The sequence below is a fragment of the Fringilla coelebs genome (assembly GCF_963513975.1).
Source record: "Fringilla coelebs genome assembly, chromosome: 2".
Lineage (NCBI taxonomy): Eukaryota > Metazoa > Chordata > Aves > Passeriformes > Fringillidae > Fringilla > Fringilla coelebs.
This window is the reverse complement of record NC_140029.1, coordinates 76618914-76638112: the sequence shown is the minus strand read 5'-3', so window position 1 is coordinate 76638112 and position 19199 is coordinate 76618914. Positions and strand designations below refer to the sequence as shown.

General features: G+C 34.3%; 1 protein-coding gene across 1 annotated transcript in view; it reads left to right on the top strand.

Annotated features, from left to right (window-relative positions):
• The window catches only part of DYNC2H1 (dynein cytoplasmic 2 heavy chain 1), a gene marked incomplete at its 5' end in the record, with an annotated part of 143228 nt that overhangs the window by 20727 nt on the left and 103302 nt on the right, over positions 1-19199 (top strand). The window contains 25 exons of the mRNA XM_084226347.1: positions 268-438; positions 614-996; positions 1714-1846; positions 1937-2054; positions 2216-2328; positions 2417-2536; positions 2979-3129; positions 4653-4855; positions 5287-5469; positions 5787-5969; positions 6111-6334; positions 6908-7023; positions 7857-8056; positions 8708-8972; positions 9295-9502; positions 9866-9995; positions 10894-11049; positions 11672-11931; positions 12558-12804; positions 13492-13643; positions 14163-14307; positions 15683-15785; positions 17004-17171; positions 17291-17415; positions 18531-18779. Coding sequence (XP_084082473.1) covers positions 268-438; positions 614-996; positions 1714-1846; positions 1937-2054; positions 2216-2328; positions 2417-2536; positions 2979-3129; positions 4653-4855; positions 5287-5469; positions 5787-5969; positions 6111-6334; positions 6908-7023; positions 7857-8056; positions 8708-8972; positions 9295-9502; positions 9866-9995; positions 10894-11049; positions 11672-11931; positions 12558-12804; positions 13492-13643; positions 14163-14307; positions 15683-15785; positions 17004-17171; positions 17291-17415; positions 18531-18779 — 4506 coding nt within the window. The remainder of the gene's footprint in view (positions 1-267; positions 439-613; positions 997-1713; positions 1847-1936; positions 2055-2215; positions 2329-2416; positions 2537-2978; positions 3130-4652; positions 4856-5286; positions 5470-5786; positions 5970-6110; positions 6335-6907; positions 7024-7856; positions 8057-8707; positions 8973-9294; positions 9503-9865; positions 9996-10893; positions 11050-11671; positions 11932-12557; positions 12805-13491; positions 13644-14162; positions 14308-15682; positions 15786-17003; positions 17172-17290; positions 17416-18530; positions 18780-19199) is intronic.

Here is a 19199-nt window from a genome sequence, read left to right as displayed (position 1 = left end):
ATAGTGTTTTGAACATTTCACTTACTTTTGGGAACCTTTAGTTCTTTGCAGTAAACAGAATGGTCGTTACAGCTTACAGAGACACAGATTTACAGTGAGTTGTCTTCAGAATCATACACCCAAACTTTAAATTCAGGAACTGGAAAAATTGTACCTCAGTTTAAGAATTTAAATTTTATTTTTGTTTGAGTATCATGTCACCCCATAATCAAAGAGATGGAATTTTCATAGCAACTAGATGGATTTACCTGAGTGTTTTTTCTGTAGATGATAATTCCACTCCTAAAATATGTAAGAGGAGACCATCTTTCTCCAGACCATTGGTTGGATCTCTTTCGTCTTCTGGGTCTTCCCCGAGGTACTACACTTGAGGGTTTGCTATTTGGAGATCTATTAAAAGTGACAGATGCCATTATTGAAAAAGCAATGGAACTTAAGGTATGAATAATTTTAAATACGGGATCTATAATATTTTTTTTATGGCTTACTTTATGTGGTATGTGTTGTTCCATATGCATATGTTTTAAATACGGTAGAAGTAGAATTTGTGTTATATTTTTGAATGGAGAGTTTATTGTAGTTTCATATGAGATCTATTCTTGCCTTTAAATAGGATTTGAATTGTCGAGCTCAAGGTGAAATCACAATCAGAGAAGCATTACGTGAGCTTGAACTCTGGGGAGTTGGAGCTGTCTTCATGTTAACAGATTATGAAGATAGCCAAGGCAAGACTATCAGGCTTATTAAAGACTGGAAGGACACAGTCAATCAAGTTGGAGATCATCGCTGTCTTCTACAGTCTCTTAAGGACTCTCCATATTACAAAGGTTTTGAAGATAAAGTGTCCATCTGGGAAAAAAAGCTAGCTGACTTGGATGAGTACCTGCAGAATTTAAACCAAATTCAGAGGAAATGGGTCTATTTGGAACCAATATTTGGTCGTGGAGCTCTACCCAAAGAACAAGCTCGTTTTAACAGAGTTGATGAAAACTTTAGGTTAGTGTTATGGAATGCAGCTTTCCTTTTGTATTATCTTTGACATGTAGTCTGGAACATTCTTCTTGGTGAAAATATATGGAATGATTGGCATATGTATGGACAAGAAGGTCAGTGGCAGGAATTCAGAAGATATATATGTGTGATGGCAACATATATCTGAATAACGATGGCAATGTTTTCATTTAATGGGGCACATGTGAAGAAAGGAATGATGTGAAGCATCAAAGATTGTAAGGCAGGCAAGCACAAGGTTAGTCTTAGCAGCAGAAGTAGAGGGGATGGAATTGTTTTTTCAAGAATCATGTTGAAGACTATCACTTTGTTTGCTAAGAAAGCACACGCAGTTTTGGAGGAAACAGATGGTTTATTTGTTCCAAACAAGTAAAAAGATAAAAAGGGAGTAGGTTTTAGAAATATGGAAAAATATTATCTGTTTTGGCTTGAATTGAAATGACTTAAATGGAAATAAAAGTCAAGAATTTAATTTTCTTCATTCTGGGTTGAGAAATTTTAGCAAGAAACTGTTGTTCTTAAATTACATTGGAGAGATGTTGAGGTAAATTCTGAAATGTTTCATTATTAGTGCCGAAACCTAAAAGTTATATATCAGCTGTTTATATTACTTGTTTGTGTGTTAATTTTTATTTACTTAACTTTATATATGTCATATTTAAATTAAAATTATAATTAATTTATGATTTTTTTTCTGTCAAGATCCATTATGTCAGATATTAAGAGTGACAATAGGATAACATCACTGAATGCCCGGGCAGGAATAAAAAATACCTTAACTACCATACTTGACCAGCTTCAGAGGTGTCAGAAATCTCTGAATGAGTTTTTAGAGGTACAGTGAACATTAATACATTTTTTTATAAAGAAAGTCAGTAAGTTTGGGTTTAAATCAACAAAATTGATTTATTCTGTTTTTATATAGGAAAAGCGCTCAGCATTTCCAAGATTCTATTTTGTTGGAGATGATGACTTGTTAGAAATTTTAGGACAGTCCACAAATCCTCTGGTTATCCAGTCTCATCTTAAGAAACTTTTTGCTGGTAATGCATTAATCTTTATTTGTGAAATTTACTTATTTACAGATAAGCTTCTTTGAAGCCAAGTAATATGTTGCAGTTCATCTCTTTCCATGACTAGACACTTAGTAATTAATGTTTGACTTTGAGAATATATAACTTTATTGATGTTTTCTGATTAATAGGCATTAATAGTGTGAGCTTTGATGAAGAATTTAAGTACATAATTGCCATGAAGTCTGTAGAAGGAGAAACTGTGCCACTTAGAAATAAAGTTCTTCTATCAAATGATGTGGAGGTAAGAAAAATCACATCCTAGTCTAGTTTAAACATCATTGAGATATTCATTTCTAATATAATTTTGAGGTTTTTTGTCTCTTCGTCAGGTGTGGCTAAACAGTTTGGCTTTGGAGATGAAGGAGACCCTGAAAAAAATGTTAATTGACTGTGTTGATGCTGGAAAAAAATCGCAGGGTTCAATCGATCCATCACTCTTTCCTTCCCAGGTAGTAGTTGATCCAGCAGTGCCACTGTGTAGTCTTAGAATTAACAAATAAGTTATTTCTTTTTAGATTTGGAAGAAAATAACCCCAATCAAATCCATTTTTCTCACTGATCATGTAGATAAATTCTTAAAAATATGTGCTCTTATTAAATTTCTTTGCAAACATTTGAAATATTCAAGTCTTTTGCATCGCATTTTGACATACCACTTAATGAAAAAGTGTATTAGATTAGGTTGCAAGTTAATGCAAAATTTTGCCAGGTTTTTGGATGGCTTTATTTGTTCTTAGGATCATAACAAATGTAGAGCTTTGTTTAAAAATTATACAATAAAAGATTTTAAATATCAGACATAATAAGCAATTGCAAATTAATTGAAAAACTGGTTCATTTTTATATGTGTGCAGTATTTATAAAATATAATTTGAACTTTCTCTTCCAAAGATTCTTTCCTTGGCAGAACAAATTCTATTCACTGAAGATGTTGAAAGTGCTATCAAAAACCATAATCTGCAACAATTAGAATTAGAACTCACGGCTAAACTGGACCATTATACCAGCATTGGTAGTGACATAGAAGATACTGGGAGTACAGGTATACAAATGATCATTAATATATAATTCTTGATTATGACTGCAGTTATGTAGCATTTTACATTGTTTATTTAAACAAGAAATTATATAAATGTGTTTTGAGTTCACAAAGCTGAGTTACATAAAGTCACCTATTACAGCCAAGATTAGAGTAATTAATATTTCAGAGTAAACAAAAGGGTTTTTATATATATCTTAGAAACTGTCTCGGAGAATTTATATATTTGGAGACCTGTTTTCTGAACTTTTTTAGTAAGTTTCTATCTTTTAGCTTATGCATCTACTGTTTCACAGGAAGTGGGTAAACAGCAGTTGAGGTACGTTGTGTCAAGCCAGTCTATTCTATACAACTGTGTAGGTGATTCTCTTTTTCTATATTAGACGTACACATCTGCCTCTGAGCTAATACGTTTGAGTACCTTTGAGGCAAAATAGGCTAGTTATTCTCAAGACATGATTGTTCTAAATCTTACATAGTCCGAGTGGGCTAGAATAATGATGCCTCTGAGTGCTTTTTTCTTTCTTTTGACAAGAGGTGGGGCTTTGATTGACTACTTCAGATAAAAAAGTCTACACTGCAGGTTAGGTGAGATGGCTTTTATCTTAGGTATAAAAAGACTCGATATGCAGTTAATAATCTTCAACCACATTTGTATAGCTGCTTACTGCATTAAATTTTAGCTTAGAATTTCTGAACTGTAAACATCTGGTACATTAATTAGAATCAGGATTTATATCACCTACCTCCAGAAGTATGTAAGTGTGTTTCTTTATCTGAGCTCCCTTTGTGCTCTTTCTATAGCTGTTTGAGAATTTTCCTCAGTTACAGAGGAGTGTTCATTTCATTTCTTGTATAATGCATTACATTTATGTTTTAGTTTGGAGAATAGGTGGGATTTTGAAGTGAATTGTGATTATTCTCACTGACTTTGATTTAATTCCCATCATGGAATGGTATAGAAATACACAAACATTGATTTCTTTCAATGAAACTAAATGAAACAATATGCTCTAAGAGTATACTTAATTTACCCAATCTGTTAATGAACTTTCACTCCACATCACCATAATTATCCTGAGTAAAATCTCCAGAGTGTGTAGAGTATGGTTTTCAGATGCTCAGCAGTTCACTCAGCAGGTTGAGCCACACTGATTGCTGAAGTATGCATGACTATTAACACTCTTGGCATAAATTGCTTTGCAGAAAAGACTCTCCCTCTTCTTTTTCCTCTTCCCCTCTCTCTCCCCCTCTTTGTCTGTCTCAAACCCCACCTCCCCTCCCACCATGTAGAGTTAGACAAAGTCACATCAAAATTACTAAAGTTACATGATTTACATTGTCTCTCAGGATCGTATTTTATGCTGCTTGCTTTAGAAAATAAAAAAAAAAACCCTTTATATAATTCAAACAATATCTAAATAAAATCTGCTGGTAATAGAAAGCACAATGAACTTGTGAATGGGTAACATGTGTCTTCTTTGCTATACAAGAGTGATTTTTTATTTTGGTGTGATTATTTGTAGAATCTGGAATCCTTGAGCTCAAGCTTAAAGCTCTGATTCTTGATATCATTCATAACATTGATGTGGTGAAACAGCTGAATCAAGCTGAGGTTCGCAGTGTTGAAGACTGGGCTTGGAAGAAGCAGCTGAGATTTTATATGAATGACCAAAAATGTTATGTTCAGATGGTAGATGCTGAACTCCAATATACTTATGAATATCAGGTGTGGTATTTTTACATAGTGGTTTTTATATATGAGTCAAACACTTCCTCATTTCATACATGATGCTGATTGTCTTCTATCTGTTCTCATTTTTCTAAACTTTGTTATGTCCTTAACATGCTGTTTCATAGATAATATTAAAAGACAGGGTAATAATTTTAATTACTAATTGTATCAAATTATCATATACATATTTTTAATATGCTTGCTTTTATGCATCTGAGTGCAGTTTCATCTGCAGTTGTGAAAAAATGGAACAATACATTGGCATTTGATATAAAATCAGGACAGCTTTGTAAACAAATTCATATTCTGAATGAGACAGAAATTTTGGCTGTTGCTTTATATGATCAAATTAATTACTTATGAATAAAATGAAATTGCCAGTATTTGCTGTTTACCAATAAATATAATTTGTTTTGTTTCTGCAGGGGATTTCCCCAAAACTTGTTTATACGCCTTTGACAGATAAGTGTTTCCTAACTCTTACTCAGGCCATGAAGATGGGCCTTGGAGGAAATCCCTATGGTCCAGCTGGAACTGGGAAGACAGAATCAGTAAAAGCCTTGGGTGGGATTCTTGGAAGACAAGTATTAGTCTTTAATTGTGATGAGGTGAATATGGTTTTGTTTAATTTAGGAAATGGATATCTACACCCATACTTCATAAAGAAATATTATATTCCAAAAATAATATTAAAATTATAATATTAATAATTATTGTTATTATTAGTATTATTATTAGTAGTAGTTTTCATAGTTGTAGTAGTAGTAGTTGTATTGAAATTATTATGGAAATTATTCTGATAATTTGTCAGTTGCCATTAGGAATTTGTGGATATTTTCAAGGACCTGCTTTTTAGTGGATGGGAAGACATTCTTTCATATTTTCTTGTTACTTGAATTTTGACAACATTCTTTCCAATTTCTAGGGCATTGATGTGAAGTCAATGGGACGCATATTTGTGGGCTTAGTGAAGTGTGGTGCCTGGGGATGTTTTGATGAATTCAATAGGCTTGAGGAAGCTGTATTGTCTGCAGTATCCATGCAGGTCCAGACAATTCAACATGCATTGAAGAAACACAGTCCTGTATGTGAGATGCTTGGCAAAAAGGTACAGCAAAACTTAATTATCTTGTTCACATCGGCCACATTTAAAAACTGACTACTGTAACTAAACATAGTCCACCCAGCATTTCTCAATACTGTTTCATCTGACAAAAAATATATCATTACAATGCACTTCTAATGCTAGGTTGAAATGGATCCGAATTCTGGAATTTTTATCACTCTGAATCCTGCTGGAAAAGGTTATGGAGGAAGACAAAAGCTGCCTGATAACCTCAAGCAACTTTTCAGGCCAGTTGCAATGACTCATCCAGACAATGAACTCATTGCAGAAGTTATATTGTATTCAGAAGGCTTTAAGGATGCTAAAATACTGGGTAGAAAATTAGTGTCTATTTTTAATTTAGCAAGGTAAGCTTTCACTCGCCCACCTCTCCTCTCCTTAGTAAAGTTACCTTTCTAAATTTCTTACCTTGTAGCTTTTAAATCTAAGTAGTTTACCATGCAAATACAGATACTTTTAACTTAAAAAGTTAAAATACTGCAATATATTGGTAGGTTGAGATGTGAAAATATCTTGAATTCAATTACAATCTCAAGGGAGCAAATTGCTGCTTCCCTAGTATCTTACTAAATATAAATGTGAGCATATGAATGCTGACAAACACTGTGTTGTATTGAACTCTCAAAACTGTTGAAATGCAAGTGCATGTTTGGTTAAAACTATGTGCATTAGAGGGTACAAAGATCAGAAGTTATAGTGAATGCTGTTAGAGTCAATAATAAATACATGTTGAATATAACCCCTCTGAAAATTCCAGAGTGCCATTGCTGTATTTCTGAGATGTATTTCAGATGGCACTACAAGTATGTGACAGTTTCTTTTTTGATCAAACCTGTATTATAAGTGTGTTCATTCACCAACCCAAAATTTCAGATGGTGTCACCTAGAGCTTATTGCCATATTGTTGTTGTTAAATTCAGGGAGCTTCTGACACCACAGCAGCACTATGACTGGGGTTTACGAGCACTGAAGACTGTTTTAAGAGGCTGTGGCAGTCTTCTTCATCAGCTGAAGAAAAGTGACGCAAAACAAGAAGGTAAGATTGACCATACCAAACTTTTGATTCTTTATGATCTTATACAAATATAATTCACTCCAGCTTTCTTGTTCATTGGAGTTTTAAATAGCCATGGCTTGTATCTGTAGGCAGTTTTGGAAAGAAGAAAATATCTAAGAAAGCCCACCCTCACTAGGAGATCACAAATATTTGTCGTAATCTAGACTGAGTTTTTGTATGATGATAAGAATACAGATTACAGGACTTCATTTGGGAATGATTTTAAATGGTTCTCAAAGTCTTGTTTTCACTTGGCTTAGGACAGGAAAGTTGGTTTTCTGATGCTGTCAGTATTCATTAGTTATCTGACCTTTTTGACTCTGAGTTTTGCAAAATTGTCACAAGGCACTAGATTCAGATTGGTAGACAGACAAATATAAGGATAGGTTGGGATGATAGAAATATATTGGACTAGACAGAGTCACTAGATTTTTAAAAGATTTTTTAAAAGTTATTGTTGTTTAGGTGTTAAATGAGAGGGAATTAAAGAATGTGGAATGGATGAGCATTTCACATCTTTAGGAGACAGCAACTGGTTCCTGTTTGCTTAACCAGCATGTATCTGAAAGTTTACAGATTTTGATATAACAAATGGTTTGCATATGACCAGCATCATAACCACCTTATATCTGTATAGAATGCATTTCTGGGCATATATTGTACTTAGAGGAAGTATGCCTGACTATGCCTAACTTCCAAGTAGAATGGTACATGAACTGGAATTCTGGAATCTATGCTCCAATTCCACTTTCAACGTAAGAGCAGTGTTGACACAGCTTAAACCTATCTGTTTTCTTTGTTTTTCTTTCCAGTTAATGAAAGTCACATAGTGGTTCAAGCTTTGCGACTGAACACCACATCAAAGCTTACATTTGCAGACTGCACTCGTTTTGATGAGCTGGTTAAAGATGTGTTTCCGGGCACTGATTCTAAAGATGTGGAATATACTGAGTTAACTGCAGCTTTACAACAAGTCTTTGAGGAGGCAAACATGGAAATTATAAGCACACAGGTAAACATTAACTACAGCAACAAAACAGTATTATTGTGAATTAGAACTGATTCATTTTACATTCTTATAACTAATTTCTGTTTTCAATTTAAATTTCTTTTATAAAAAAGTGAGAATAACTGGTTGTTAGATTCTAATTACATGTAAACAAAAAATTAGATGTGCGTTCGAAGCACTATAGGTCAGTTATTTAATTGAAAGAAAAACAGTGTAAGGAAAATAAAGATGTGAGCATGTGATATACAGTTTCATTCAAGCCAGATACAAATGACAATGAATATTTTGGACAGTGAAAGAATGAAATGTGTGAATATTTGATTTTCACAAGCAGTTCTCTGCTTTGTTTTTATTTACTGTAGAACTGGATTAAATTTTGTGACTGAGGATTTGTTAAATTCTCATTAAAAATATGCCTGAAGATAGCTATTAATTTTGTATTAGTAATTTAGTGAAGTGCTTCTAACATGAAAAATAAATTTCTTCATAAGACTTAGTATCATAATTCTAAATATATCTGCTATTATCTATTATTTAAAAAGCCAAAATTATAGAAAGTGTCTGCATGTAAAGTAAATCTCAGAAATACTGTAAAGGAACATGTTTGATTTAGCTTTACAGTTTCACATTGCCATTATCTCTTTCATTGTCTAGATCAAGAAGGCTTTGGAGTTATATGAGCAACTGCGTCAAAGAATGGGTGTAGTTATCGTGGGTCCCAGTGGTGGAGGTAAATCAACGCTCTGGCGGATGTTAAAGACAGCCCTCGGTAAAACTGGCAGAGTGGTGAAGCAGTACACAATGAATCCCAAAGCCATGCCTCGGCATCAGCTGCTGGGCTGTATTGACATGGATACCAGGGAATGGTCTGATGGAGTGCTTACAAATAGTGCTCGGCAAGTGGTGCGAGAGCCCCCAGGTATGTCTGAGAGGGACTTGAAGATGTGACACTGAAATCGTTCCTTTCAAGTACTTCTTCATATTGTGGTATTGTTTGTGGATAGCATAAGGCAAGAAAAACTTCTAATAACAATTGGAGCTAAATGCCTCAGTACATTCTTTACACATTTTGTTATAAGAAAGCAAAAACAAGCAGCAGAAGGTAAAGCATGTGAGGAGTATCTTCATAGAACTGTAAGTCATAATGAAGAAAGAATAATAAATGACATTAAGATAGCAGGGGTGATATTTTTGAACTGTTTTTCTTATGTTTGATATTTTATTTTTCTGTCTGGGAATAGATGTTACTTCATGGATAATTTGTGATGGTGATATTGATCCTGAATGGATTGAATCTTTGAATTCTGTTTTGGATGACAACAAATTGTTGACTATGCCCAGTGGAGAAAGAATTCAGTTTGGTTCAAATGTCAACTTTATATTTGAAACTCATGACCTTAGCTGTGCTTCTCCTGCTACAATATCTCGAATGGGAATGATCTTTCTGAGGTAAGCCAGAAGAGCATTACATTCTTTTTAAGTGAGAAACTATATACTTACTAGAAAGGTATTCTCAAGTGAAGGGAGCAGCTGATTAGTTGCTTACATTTAGGGAGTCAATCACTGGGGAAGTTTCTTTAGGTTGCATATCCCTTCTGTGGTGTTTGTTGTAAAGTTTGACTGAAATACCTCATATTTTTTCTAAAAGACATGGTGAATACTTTACTGGAGAGCCCAATATTCTTTAAATATTGGTTAGAAATTGTTAAAGTATTTTACTAGACTTTTTCTGGAATTTTGTTGTTCCTTTAAAACAATCTGTTTGAAGTCATTGTCTTGTATTTATCTGAATCTTGTTTTGTTTTGACTTAGTGATGAAGATACAGATCTTAATGCTCTAATAAAGTCTTGGATAAGGAGTCAGCCTGAAGAATGCAGATACAACCTTGAAAATTGGATTGGGGACTATTTTGAAAAGGCTTTAAACTGGGTTGTAAAGAAGGTTAGTAAATGAATACTTAATCAAATTTCAGCTTCTGCTAAGTATGATCCATTTTTCTAGTTTAGCGCTGAATAGATCATTCAGACTAAGTTTTGAACTGTAATTAAATAAAATCTCAGCGCTTTTTTGATAGAATTATAGGATTGTAGAATATCCTGAGTTGGAAGAGACCCACAGGGATCACTGAAGTCTAATTCCTGGCCATGCACAGACCACCCCAAGAATCAAACCATGCACCTGCAAGCACTGTCCAAACCCTTTTTGTATGCTGGCAGGCTTGGTGCTGTGACCACATTAATACTGCTCCCCATACTCCCCTTCTGGAGGAGTTGAATTTGCATTGATCAAGTAGGTTATGTGCTGAAAATATTTTTTAGGAGACTTTCTAAAGTGGCCAGTGTGCTAGTGTTTGAGAGATGTGCATTATCTCCTGGGGAACATACATGGTCCTGTTGTGTTCTTGTAATTATTTTTCCTCCAAAATCTTTTACCCATGGCATTTTTTGAACTTTTAAAGTAACAAAGTAAAAGCCATGGCATTCTTCCTGAGGCTGCAAATTCCCTTTGGTGCCAAAGAGCAAAATCCATAAATAATCTGTTCAAAAGGAAGATTTCCAGTGTACAGTTATGTTTATTCCTTATAGATTCTCAAAATCTGTGAGGAAAGTTCTGTTTGCTTAGCCTAAATTACATTAACTCATAGTCTGGAATTAAAACCACCATACCAATGCTTAGAAATAATTTAATGTCAAGTGAATTTTCTAGAACAATCGCAGTGTTGAGATCTTACCTCATTTGTGTAAATGTCAAAAAGCAATGAGTAACAAAGGCATGCTAGCAGTTCATCACATTTATATTGATGAATATATTTAAATCTACTACAAATTTCAATTTACAGAATGACTTTGTAGTGGAAACAAGTTTAGTTGGAACTGTGATGAATGGACTGTCTCATCTTCATGGAAGTACTGATCGTGGACAGTTTATTATTAACTTGTTACGTGGTCTTGGTGGCAATCTCAACATGAAGTCACGGCAAGAATTTGCAAAAGAGGTAATCTCTGTGCACTAATTTGATTTTGATTTGTGTAATCTGTAGGGAAATAGCTGAGAAGCAAAAGAATGTTTTATGTGTCACTGGTACAGTTCATCCATCCCAGATAGCAATCCTTTGGTCCTGTACCAAGAGACAGTGAAATGCCCCTGTCCATGCTGCTTAGTGCCAGGACTCACTGCAGCACACTGTGTTTGTCTGTATGTATTGTATATGTAATTCAGATTTATTTTTGTGGGTTTTTTTCTGTTCAGAATACTTGAAATAGAAACAGGACTTTAACTCCTCTTCATCAGGGAGGTATTCTTAGGTATTCTTCTTATTAGGATGCCTAATATAAAAAAAAAAATCAAAGCTTTTCTAAATACAATTTATTTTAATTTCTTTATGTTATGAAAAGTGGAAGAGTTATATATTATTGTTTAGTTAAGGACTTAATCATAAAGCCTATGTATGATATGAATTAATTTTCAAAGACAACCTCAAACTATTAAATCAAAGAAATATGTGTTTGATTTCATGTAAGTGGTCTTTGAACATTCTTTAGACTAGCTTGAAATGGAAGATCTTGTTGTTAGGAATATGGATTTAACTGAAACTTTATTTTAATTTTTTTTTAAAGATCTTCAGTTGGGCACAAGAGTCTCCTCCTGATCCGAGGAAGCCCCTGGACACCTATTATGACCCTGACACTGGAGAGCTAATGCTGTATCAGCTGAAAAAACCTGAAAATCTAACAGCTGATGACTTCAGTAATCTCCAAACCCTTCCTGTCATCCAAACCCCTGACATGCAGAGAGGTTTAGATTACTTTCGACCATGGCTCGATATTAATAATAAGCAGCCATTTCTTCTTGTGGGCCCTGAAGGATGTGGAAAGGGGTAAAAAATAGTTTTTACTTTAAGTAAAATATACTTCTAGTTGTTTGACAGAATCTGTAATTTTTTTATAATGCTTTTATCATATGACTTTCTGATATGACTGGTTTAGGTCATTAATTTAAAAAATCCTTATGTAGTGGCAAGTAAGTAAATTATGAAGCTCTACAGGGACAGTTCAGACTGTCACTGTGCATCCAACATATGTGAATGTTCCTTTTTGATATGAAACAGGATCTTTGGAAAACCAGCTGTCATGGAGCAACAGCTTAGAGGTCCAGTCTCATTTCAAGAGGTTCTGGATGCCTTGTGCAGGCAACTCAATTTAGCACATCCTGTTGCCTATATTAGATTCCTTGTTTGGATGGTTGGGGTCACTAAACCAAGATATTAAATTAGCTGTTTGTTTTTTGTAGCTATATACACTACACTTCCATTGAATTTTGTGAATGGAAAACATTACAGTTTTCAAGGCAAGAATATTGAATTCAGCAAACTTCATGTTCCACCTATTCCATTAATATAGGATGTAGTATATGCATGTTAATTCAAAAACTATAAAATATCTTTGGATACACAGCATTTTAATTTATTTATGCCTATATGTATGTACATGTTTGGTTTTCTAGGATGCTGCTTCACTATGCGTTTTCTCAGCTCCGCTCCACTCAGATCGCCACTGTTCACTGCAGTGCACAGACTACTTCTCAACATCTTCTACAGAAATTAAGTCAAACTTGCATTGTAATCAGCACAAACACTGGACGAGTGTACAGACCAAAGGACTGTGAAAGGCTTGTTTTGTACCTAAAAGACATCAATCTACCCAAACCTGATAAATGGGGAACAAGCACTCTCGTGGCTTTTCTGCAGCAGGTGAACACTTATGTCTATTATTTAGAAAGAGACTCAAGTATACTGGATATAATTTAGTGTATGTAGTAAATACCTACATTGATTAATTCAGTGTTAAAATCCTGCATCCTCTATTGGCATTGGTTTTGTTTGTGCTTCAATAGACTACGTAGGTGTCAGTCAGAAATAAGATACCGTTTTTATTTGGCTGATATTTATAAACAAGTAAAGACACCACTCATCTCGATGAGTTACAGTGCAGTAGACATATGAGTGACAAGAAGATTGCCAGGAGCAGTCAGCATGAATTCACCAGGGGCAAGTCATGCTTGATGAGGGATAGAGAGTCTACTGGACTTCACTAAGACCATTGATGCTGTCTCCCAAAAGATCCTTACAAGAAAAACTGTTGATACAGGCTGTTTAATCAGATAGTGAGGTGGGTTGAAAGCTGGCTGAAGAGCTGGGCCCAGAGGGTAATTGTCAGTGGTACAGAGTCTATTTGGAAGCCAAGATCTGGTTTAGCATCTTCATTGATGATCAGGACAATGGAGTCCTGCAAATCTGCAGATGACAAAATTGTAAGTTTTAGGACACTTCAGTCAATTAAGACAACAGAAATAATGCTATACTTCTCACTATTTTATTATATTTTATTTTTTATGACACTTTGTTTCCTTTAATGAAGTATTTATTTAATTATTAAAGGTTCTTACATATCAAGGATTTTATGATGAAAATCTGGAATGGGTTGGTTTAGAAAACATCCAAATTGTAGCTTCCATGTCAGCTGGAGGAACATTAGGAAGACATAAACTTACCACCAGGTTTACTTCTATTGTTCGTCTCTGTGCAATTGAGTAAGTATATGTGAATTAGTCAAACTCTCAGAACTCAGATTCAGCCTCTCTTTGTAGGGACCTCTTGTCAATTTAGTCTTTGCAAAGATGTAACTGTTCCAGTCTTTCATCTTTTCTCTCAGTTTGTGATTGTCAGATTTGGTGCTATTTGGTGCCTCTTGGCACCAGAGTCCTGCTAAGAGGAATCTATGGGTGCCTGTTGGTAGTGAAGTGTTTGAAAAATGTTTCCTGTTGGATAATTTTGCTTGCAGTAAACTGCTTTCTGCAGCTTTTTGTTAAGGTGGCATTTGGTTATAAAGTTAGAGAAATTGAAGTTTATTTATTTAGCTTTGACCACATCAACAGATGTATTTAGAAAATTTCTGAGAGTGCCCTAATGCAATAAAACTATGATTTTTCTTAGCTACTGGATGGAAATGCTATCCAATGAAATTTCTCAGTAATTGTGTATATAAGTTTAACTCACCTTTAGTTAAACAGAAAAAGTCCATAATGACTAGTTTTTTTTCCCGTTTTTAGCTATCCAGAAAGAGAACAACTGCAAACTATTTATAGTGCCTACTTGGAACCTGTACTGCAGAAAAACCTAAAGAATCACCCTGTTTGGGGTTCTTTGCCAAAAATACATCAGTTAGCAGGATCTATGGTTCAGATCTATCAACAGGTATGGAAACCTTTTTTTCAAGGAGGTGGAGTGTTCAGATATTTTATTAAAAATAATAAGCTTTTGATATTAACAAGCAAGTAAAAAGGTTTATCAGTATTTAAATCTAAGTTTATATCTTTTAAATAAAGTTTATATCAATTTTGGAACTTCTTATTTTCAGAAAATCTTAGGTATTATAAGCAAGCAGAGTAAGCAGTAAGTGCTCTTGCTTTCCCATAGATTTGTTTTAGGATTCTGGCTCACATCTTAACACTTCTGTACTTTTAGTTTCTGATTTATAAAATGTGGATAGTAGTGTTTTAGTACTAAATGGATGAGGAGACAGTGCAACAGATGATTGTGTGTCTAGTTGTTATGGATGCTGTTATGAACACAGGAGGTATGAGGGTGGCATCCTTTACAAACATCAAGGACTACCTATTACAATGGTACACTGTTAAAAGCAGGTGTTTACAGCTGGACACAAGTTCATTTTAGCTTCCCACTTGAAATTTTAAGAACTTCTGTCTAGCAAAATGCTTAAGTACATGCTCTTCTTAATCAGTGCATAACCTTACTGGGGAAGGTACTGTGTGGTGCTTGCTGTAGAATGTATGAATGTCCCCATCCAGGCAGAAGCATGATATAGACTTGATCCTTTTGACTGAGATGTGGGCTTAGTCACTGGCTGGCATGCACCTCTTAGCAGGAGTTTCATATGACATTATTGATGTATTCCAAGAAATATGAGTTGAGGTCTCATTTCACTGTGAGAAATAACTGATGAAAGCAGTTATTCCTTGAATTAAAGATGCAGTTGTAAATTCAAATACCCTCTCTGTGAGAAGAGTAATATGAAGTATTTTGTTCTGAGAAAGTATTACTAATTTAGGTAGGTTTTAGTGATAAAATGTTAATAATTTAGGTAGGTTTTTATTACATTTCAGTATTGCCTTTGTGTTTCATATTTGGTATTGTTAAAAAAAAAAAAGTATTTTGTCTAGTCATACTGCACTAACAGTCCTAGGTGAGATGTACAGTTGTTTTCATCAAAAAATGGTACAGAAAAAATGCTCTGAGAAAAATCTTTCATGTTCAGAAAATGAGATTTATACAAGGAGTGCATTCATAGAATATCTAAATTGATATTCATAGAATATCAATTATATTCAATTGATATTGAATATAATTGAATATTATATAAATTGATATTGAATATAATTGATAGTCATAGCATATCAATTACAATCAATATCTAAATATCTAAATTGATATTCATAGAATGTCTAAATTCTAGTTCACCAACTAGAAAACTAATCTATCTGGTACCTTAGAAAAGTACTTTACATTTTACAATACCATTTTTTTTCCTTTCCTTAACTCCCATTTTTAGGTACGAGCAAAATTCACAATTGATGATCACAGTCATTACATTTTTACACCATGTGTTCTTACTCAGTGGGTTCTTGGTTTATTCAGATACAATTTAGAAGGTGGTAAGTCACTTATTTGGTTTTCTTTCATAAAGTAGTTCTAAAATGGCCTAGATTATTATTGATGTCAGTCTTACTGTTGGCTCCACATTGATCTTTTTAAACTGTGAACTGTCTGAAACTCAGTAGAGGGAAAAAAATGCCTGACAGTTCATTCCATAACATAAGAGTAAACAAGTTAGGAAAAAATCCAGTGATGTTTTAAAATATATGTGGGAACTATTTATAGTTTAAGGGAATTTAATAAGTTGGGACTGCCTTCTTACTGTGGGAATTTGAACTGTTCCCACTACTCTTCACTGTTTTGTTCTGGGTTTTTTTGTGTTTTGTGTTGAGGTTTTTTTTGAGCATGTGTATTATTTTCTGTATTCCCAGAGCCTTGCCTCTCTCTCAAGCTTGTCCTGCTGACTTGGTTGTGTAAACCTGGTTTATACACATACTTCATAGGCTTTCTAATCTTGTTTTTGTTTCTGAAACTGGTATTATTACTAAATCAAGAGCAATTACTCAGTATGTTTTAGCTCTTACATTCATTAGAAGGCTGCATTGAGGGCTGCCTAAAGAGGATAAATGTGATAAGAATGCTGTGCTCCCTTTCCACTCATTTTCTGGGATCATGAGATGGTAAATGCATCTTGAATGATGTCAGAAAACCTGCACTGACAATCAATGAATGGGTACTCTCAGCTGGTTTAAGGACTTCTTAGTTGTATTTAACATTGTCATGTGCATGTGCTTTTCCAGTGATGAACAGCAAGGCTTGTTATTTACTTTTTACTTTTATGAGGAGTATTTAAGATTTGGAGTCTCTATTGGCATTTTCTAATACAGACTGTTTTGGGTATTTATTATTATTTTAGTATTTGTTACCAGTCTTTCTCTTCCCTTTTAAAAATGTCTTCTGGATTTTCTTAGTTTCATTGCCTGGAAAACTGACTTTTAATTTTACCTTTGTGTGCAACACCTTGTTAAAAGCTGACACTTGTTTTAATAGAGAGAGCTTGCTTTAATAGAATATATTTCATTTTATCTTGTAATGATCCATAAAGAAATTATTAAAAAGCCCTTCATAATGTTTACTTTTTCTCTTATTTCTTCCTTACCGATGTTCTCCTGCTGGTATGTAATTTCTCTTGCTCATTTTCAATTTCATATTTTAAAGTAGAAATTTGAAAATCTATTGCAAATATATAAAATTAATTCTCTCATTAAATTTTGTAGGTTCATTGATACAAACTGCAGACTTTGTATTGGAAGTTATTGCTTATGAAGCACGCTGCTTGTTCCGTGACAGAATTGTTGGCACGAAAGAACTTCAAGTATTTGATAACATTTTGACTAACGTGTTTCAAGATGACTGGGGCTCAGATGTTCTGGACAATATGGCAGGTAAGCCATTTGAAGCATACCACACAAACCTGAAATATTTGTTTAGGAAATACCTAGTCAAGTTAGGGACCATATGAGTTGAACACCTGAAGTTTCAAAAGTTTCCTTTTTTTTCACAGATACCTTTTATGTAACTTGGGGAGCTTGTCAAGAGGCATTCATCACACCAGGCCAGGCACTACCACCACATGGGAGGCCACTTGGCAGACTAAACTCAACAGACCTGAAAGATGTTATTCAAAAGGTGAGGCACGATTAAAGAATATACACAGCAATGATTCTAGAGAGTTTTGGGTAAGAGTAACATGCAAGCAACCAGGATTATGGTGGGGGCTTCCTCCTGTTCAAAGAATCACTTTTTGCATTTGGTGAAGGGAAGACTTGTGGCAGACAGTAGGAAGTATGTAGCAAGGTTAGGTAGATGAAAGGACATCAGTTGCCTTTGCTGCTGATTTACAACAGTTTGATGAACCAACATTTTGAGAAACATTTATGCCCATATATATTTGTGTATTTTTTCAGTTCCTAAGTGTTCTATTAAATGATTTCTTTTTGAATTTGCAATATGGTAACGTAATTTTTGTTTGAAGAACTGCTGGAGATTTGGCATGCTTTTAAGCAGTTAAAGTACAAAAAAGTGAGCTTGATGAGGAAATGCAAACATTTAAACTTCTCCAGGCTATCTGATTTTTAGGATGAGAGTTTTGAGATTGTCACCCTTAGTCATAGTGTTTGATGGACTGCAGATGGGAATCTACCACCTTTCCTTAGGAGCCAACTTCTGACCAATACACTATATAAGAAATTATGAAATCCAGTAGCCTCAATAAGCAGAGAGTTTGTTTGGTTTTTTTTTTTCCTGATTGCACAGATGCATTTGGTTTCAAAGATGAGGTTTTGATGAGTATATCAAGGTCATAATTTAATCATAGGATCTGTTGTTGTGTGTCTTTCACTAGGAACTTCCATAATCTGCAATTATGCAGCAATTAGGTGCCTAAAACACTCTCCTGAGTTATTAATTAATCTGTAGTCAGAGACACAGCTTAGACTTTGTTCTGGTCCATTATTCAATTTTAATTAGTTCAGTGGTAGATTCCTATTTCAATATATCAAAGACTTCCAAGGTGTTCTGGTGCTGGGCATAGTGTGGTATGTTAATTTTTGATATATTTATTACTCGTCAAGGGTATGTGAGGTTTCTAAATTCTGTGACAAAAATATTTTTTTTCTGAGTGAAGCCGTGTGTGTGTTCTCTTAGGCTTTTAAGCCCTTCTTTTCTAAACATTTAAATGTTGGATGTTTGTATATCTCACTGCTTTAGTGATCAGAATTTTTTTCCTCTTTTTTTCAAAATAGGGTATAATTCATTATGGACGGGACAAAAAAGAGATAGACATTTTACTGTTCCATGAAGTCCTCAGTTATATGTCCAAGGTGGACAGGGTGCTGAGTTTTCCTGGAGGATCACTTCTTTTGGCAGGACGGAGTGGTGTAGGTCGTCGGACAGTTACTTCTTTAGTCAGTCATATGCATGGAGCTGTTCTGATTACTCCCAAAATTTCCAGAGGTTATCAGCTGAAGCAGTTCAAAACTGATCTTAAATATGTAAGTCACTCAGTTTGATCTATTTGGTAATGCTGTAGGTGTATGTTAAAGAAAAAAAAAGAATATGGGAATTTTGAAGGTCACAAAAGGTTGTGCAAGAAGAACAATGACAGTCTGAATTAAACAAGTAATTTTTTAGAAGTTGTCACTCTAGATCTTTGTACTGTTCTTTAGAGTAACTAACTGAAAATCCACTTTTTGGAATACCAGAGCTCTTTTTGATCGTTGTAGAACTTATAAAGTTTATATGAATATTTATATGAAAGGCTTTTTCATGTATATATTTCCATGTTGGTATATACTTTTATTTTCTCTCTCTACAATGATCTAATAGTAGTTAAATCAAATAAAATTTCAGTGATTGATGAAAGCATACATATTATTTAAAACCAGATGCAAGCCTTGAATCAACAGTTTCTC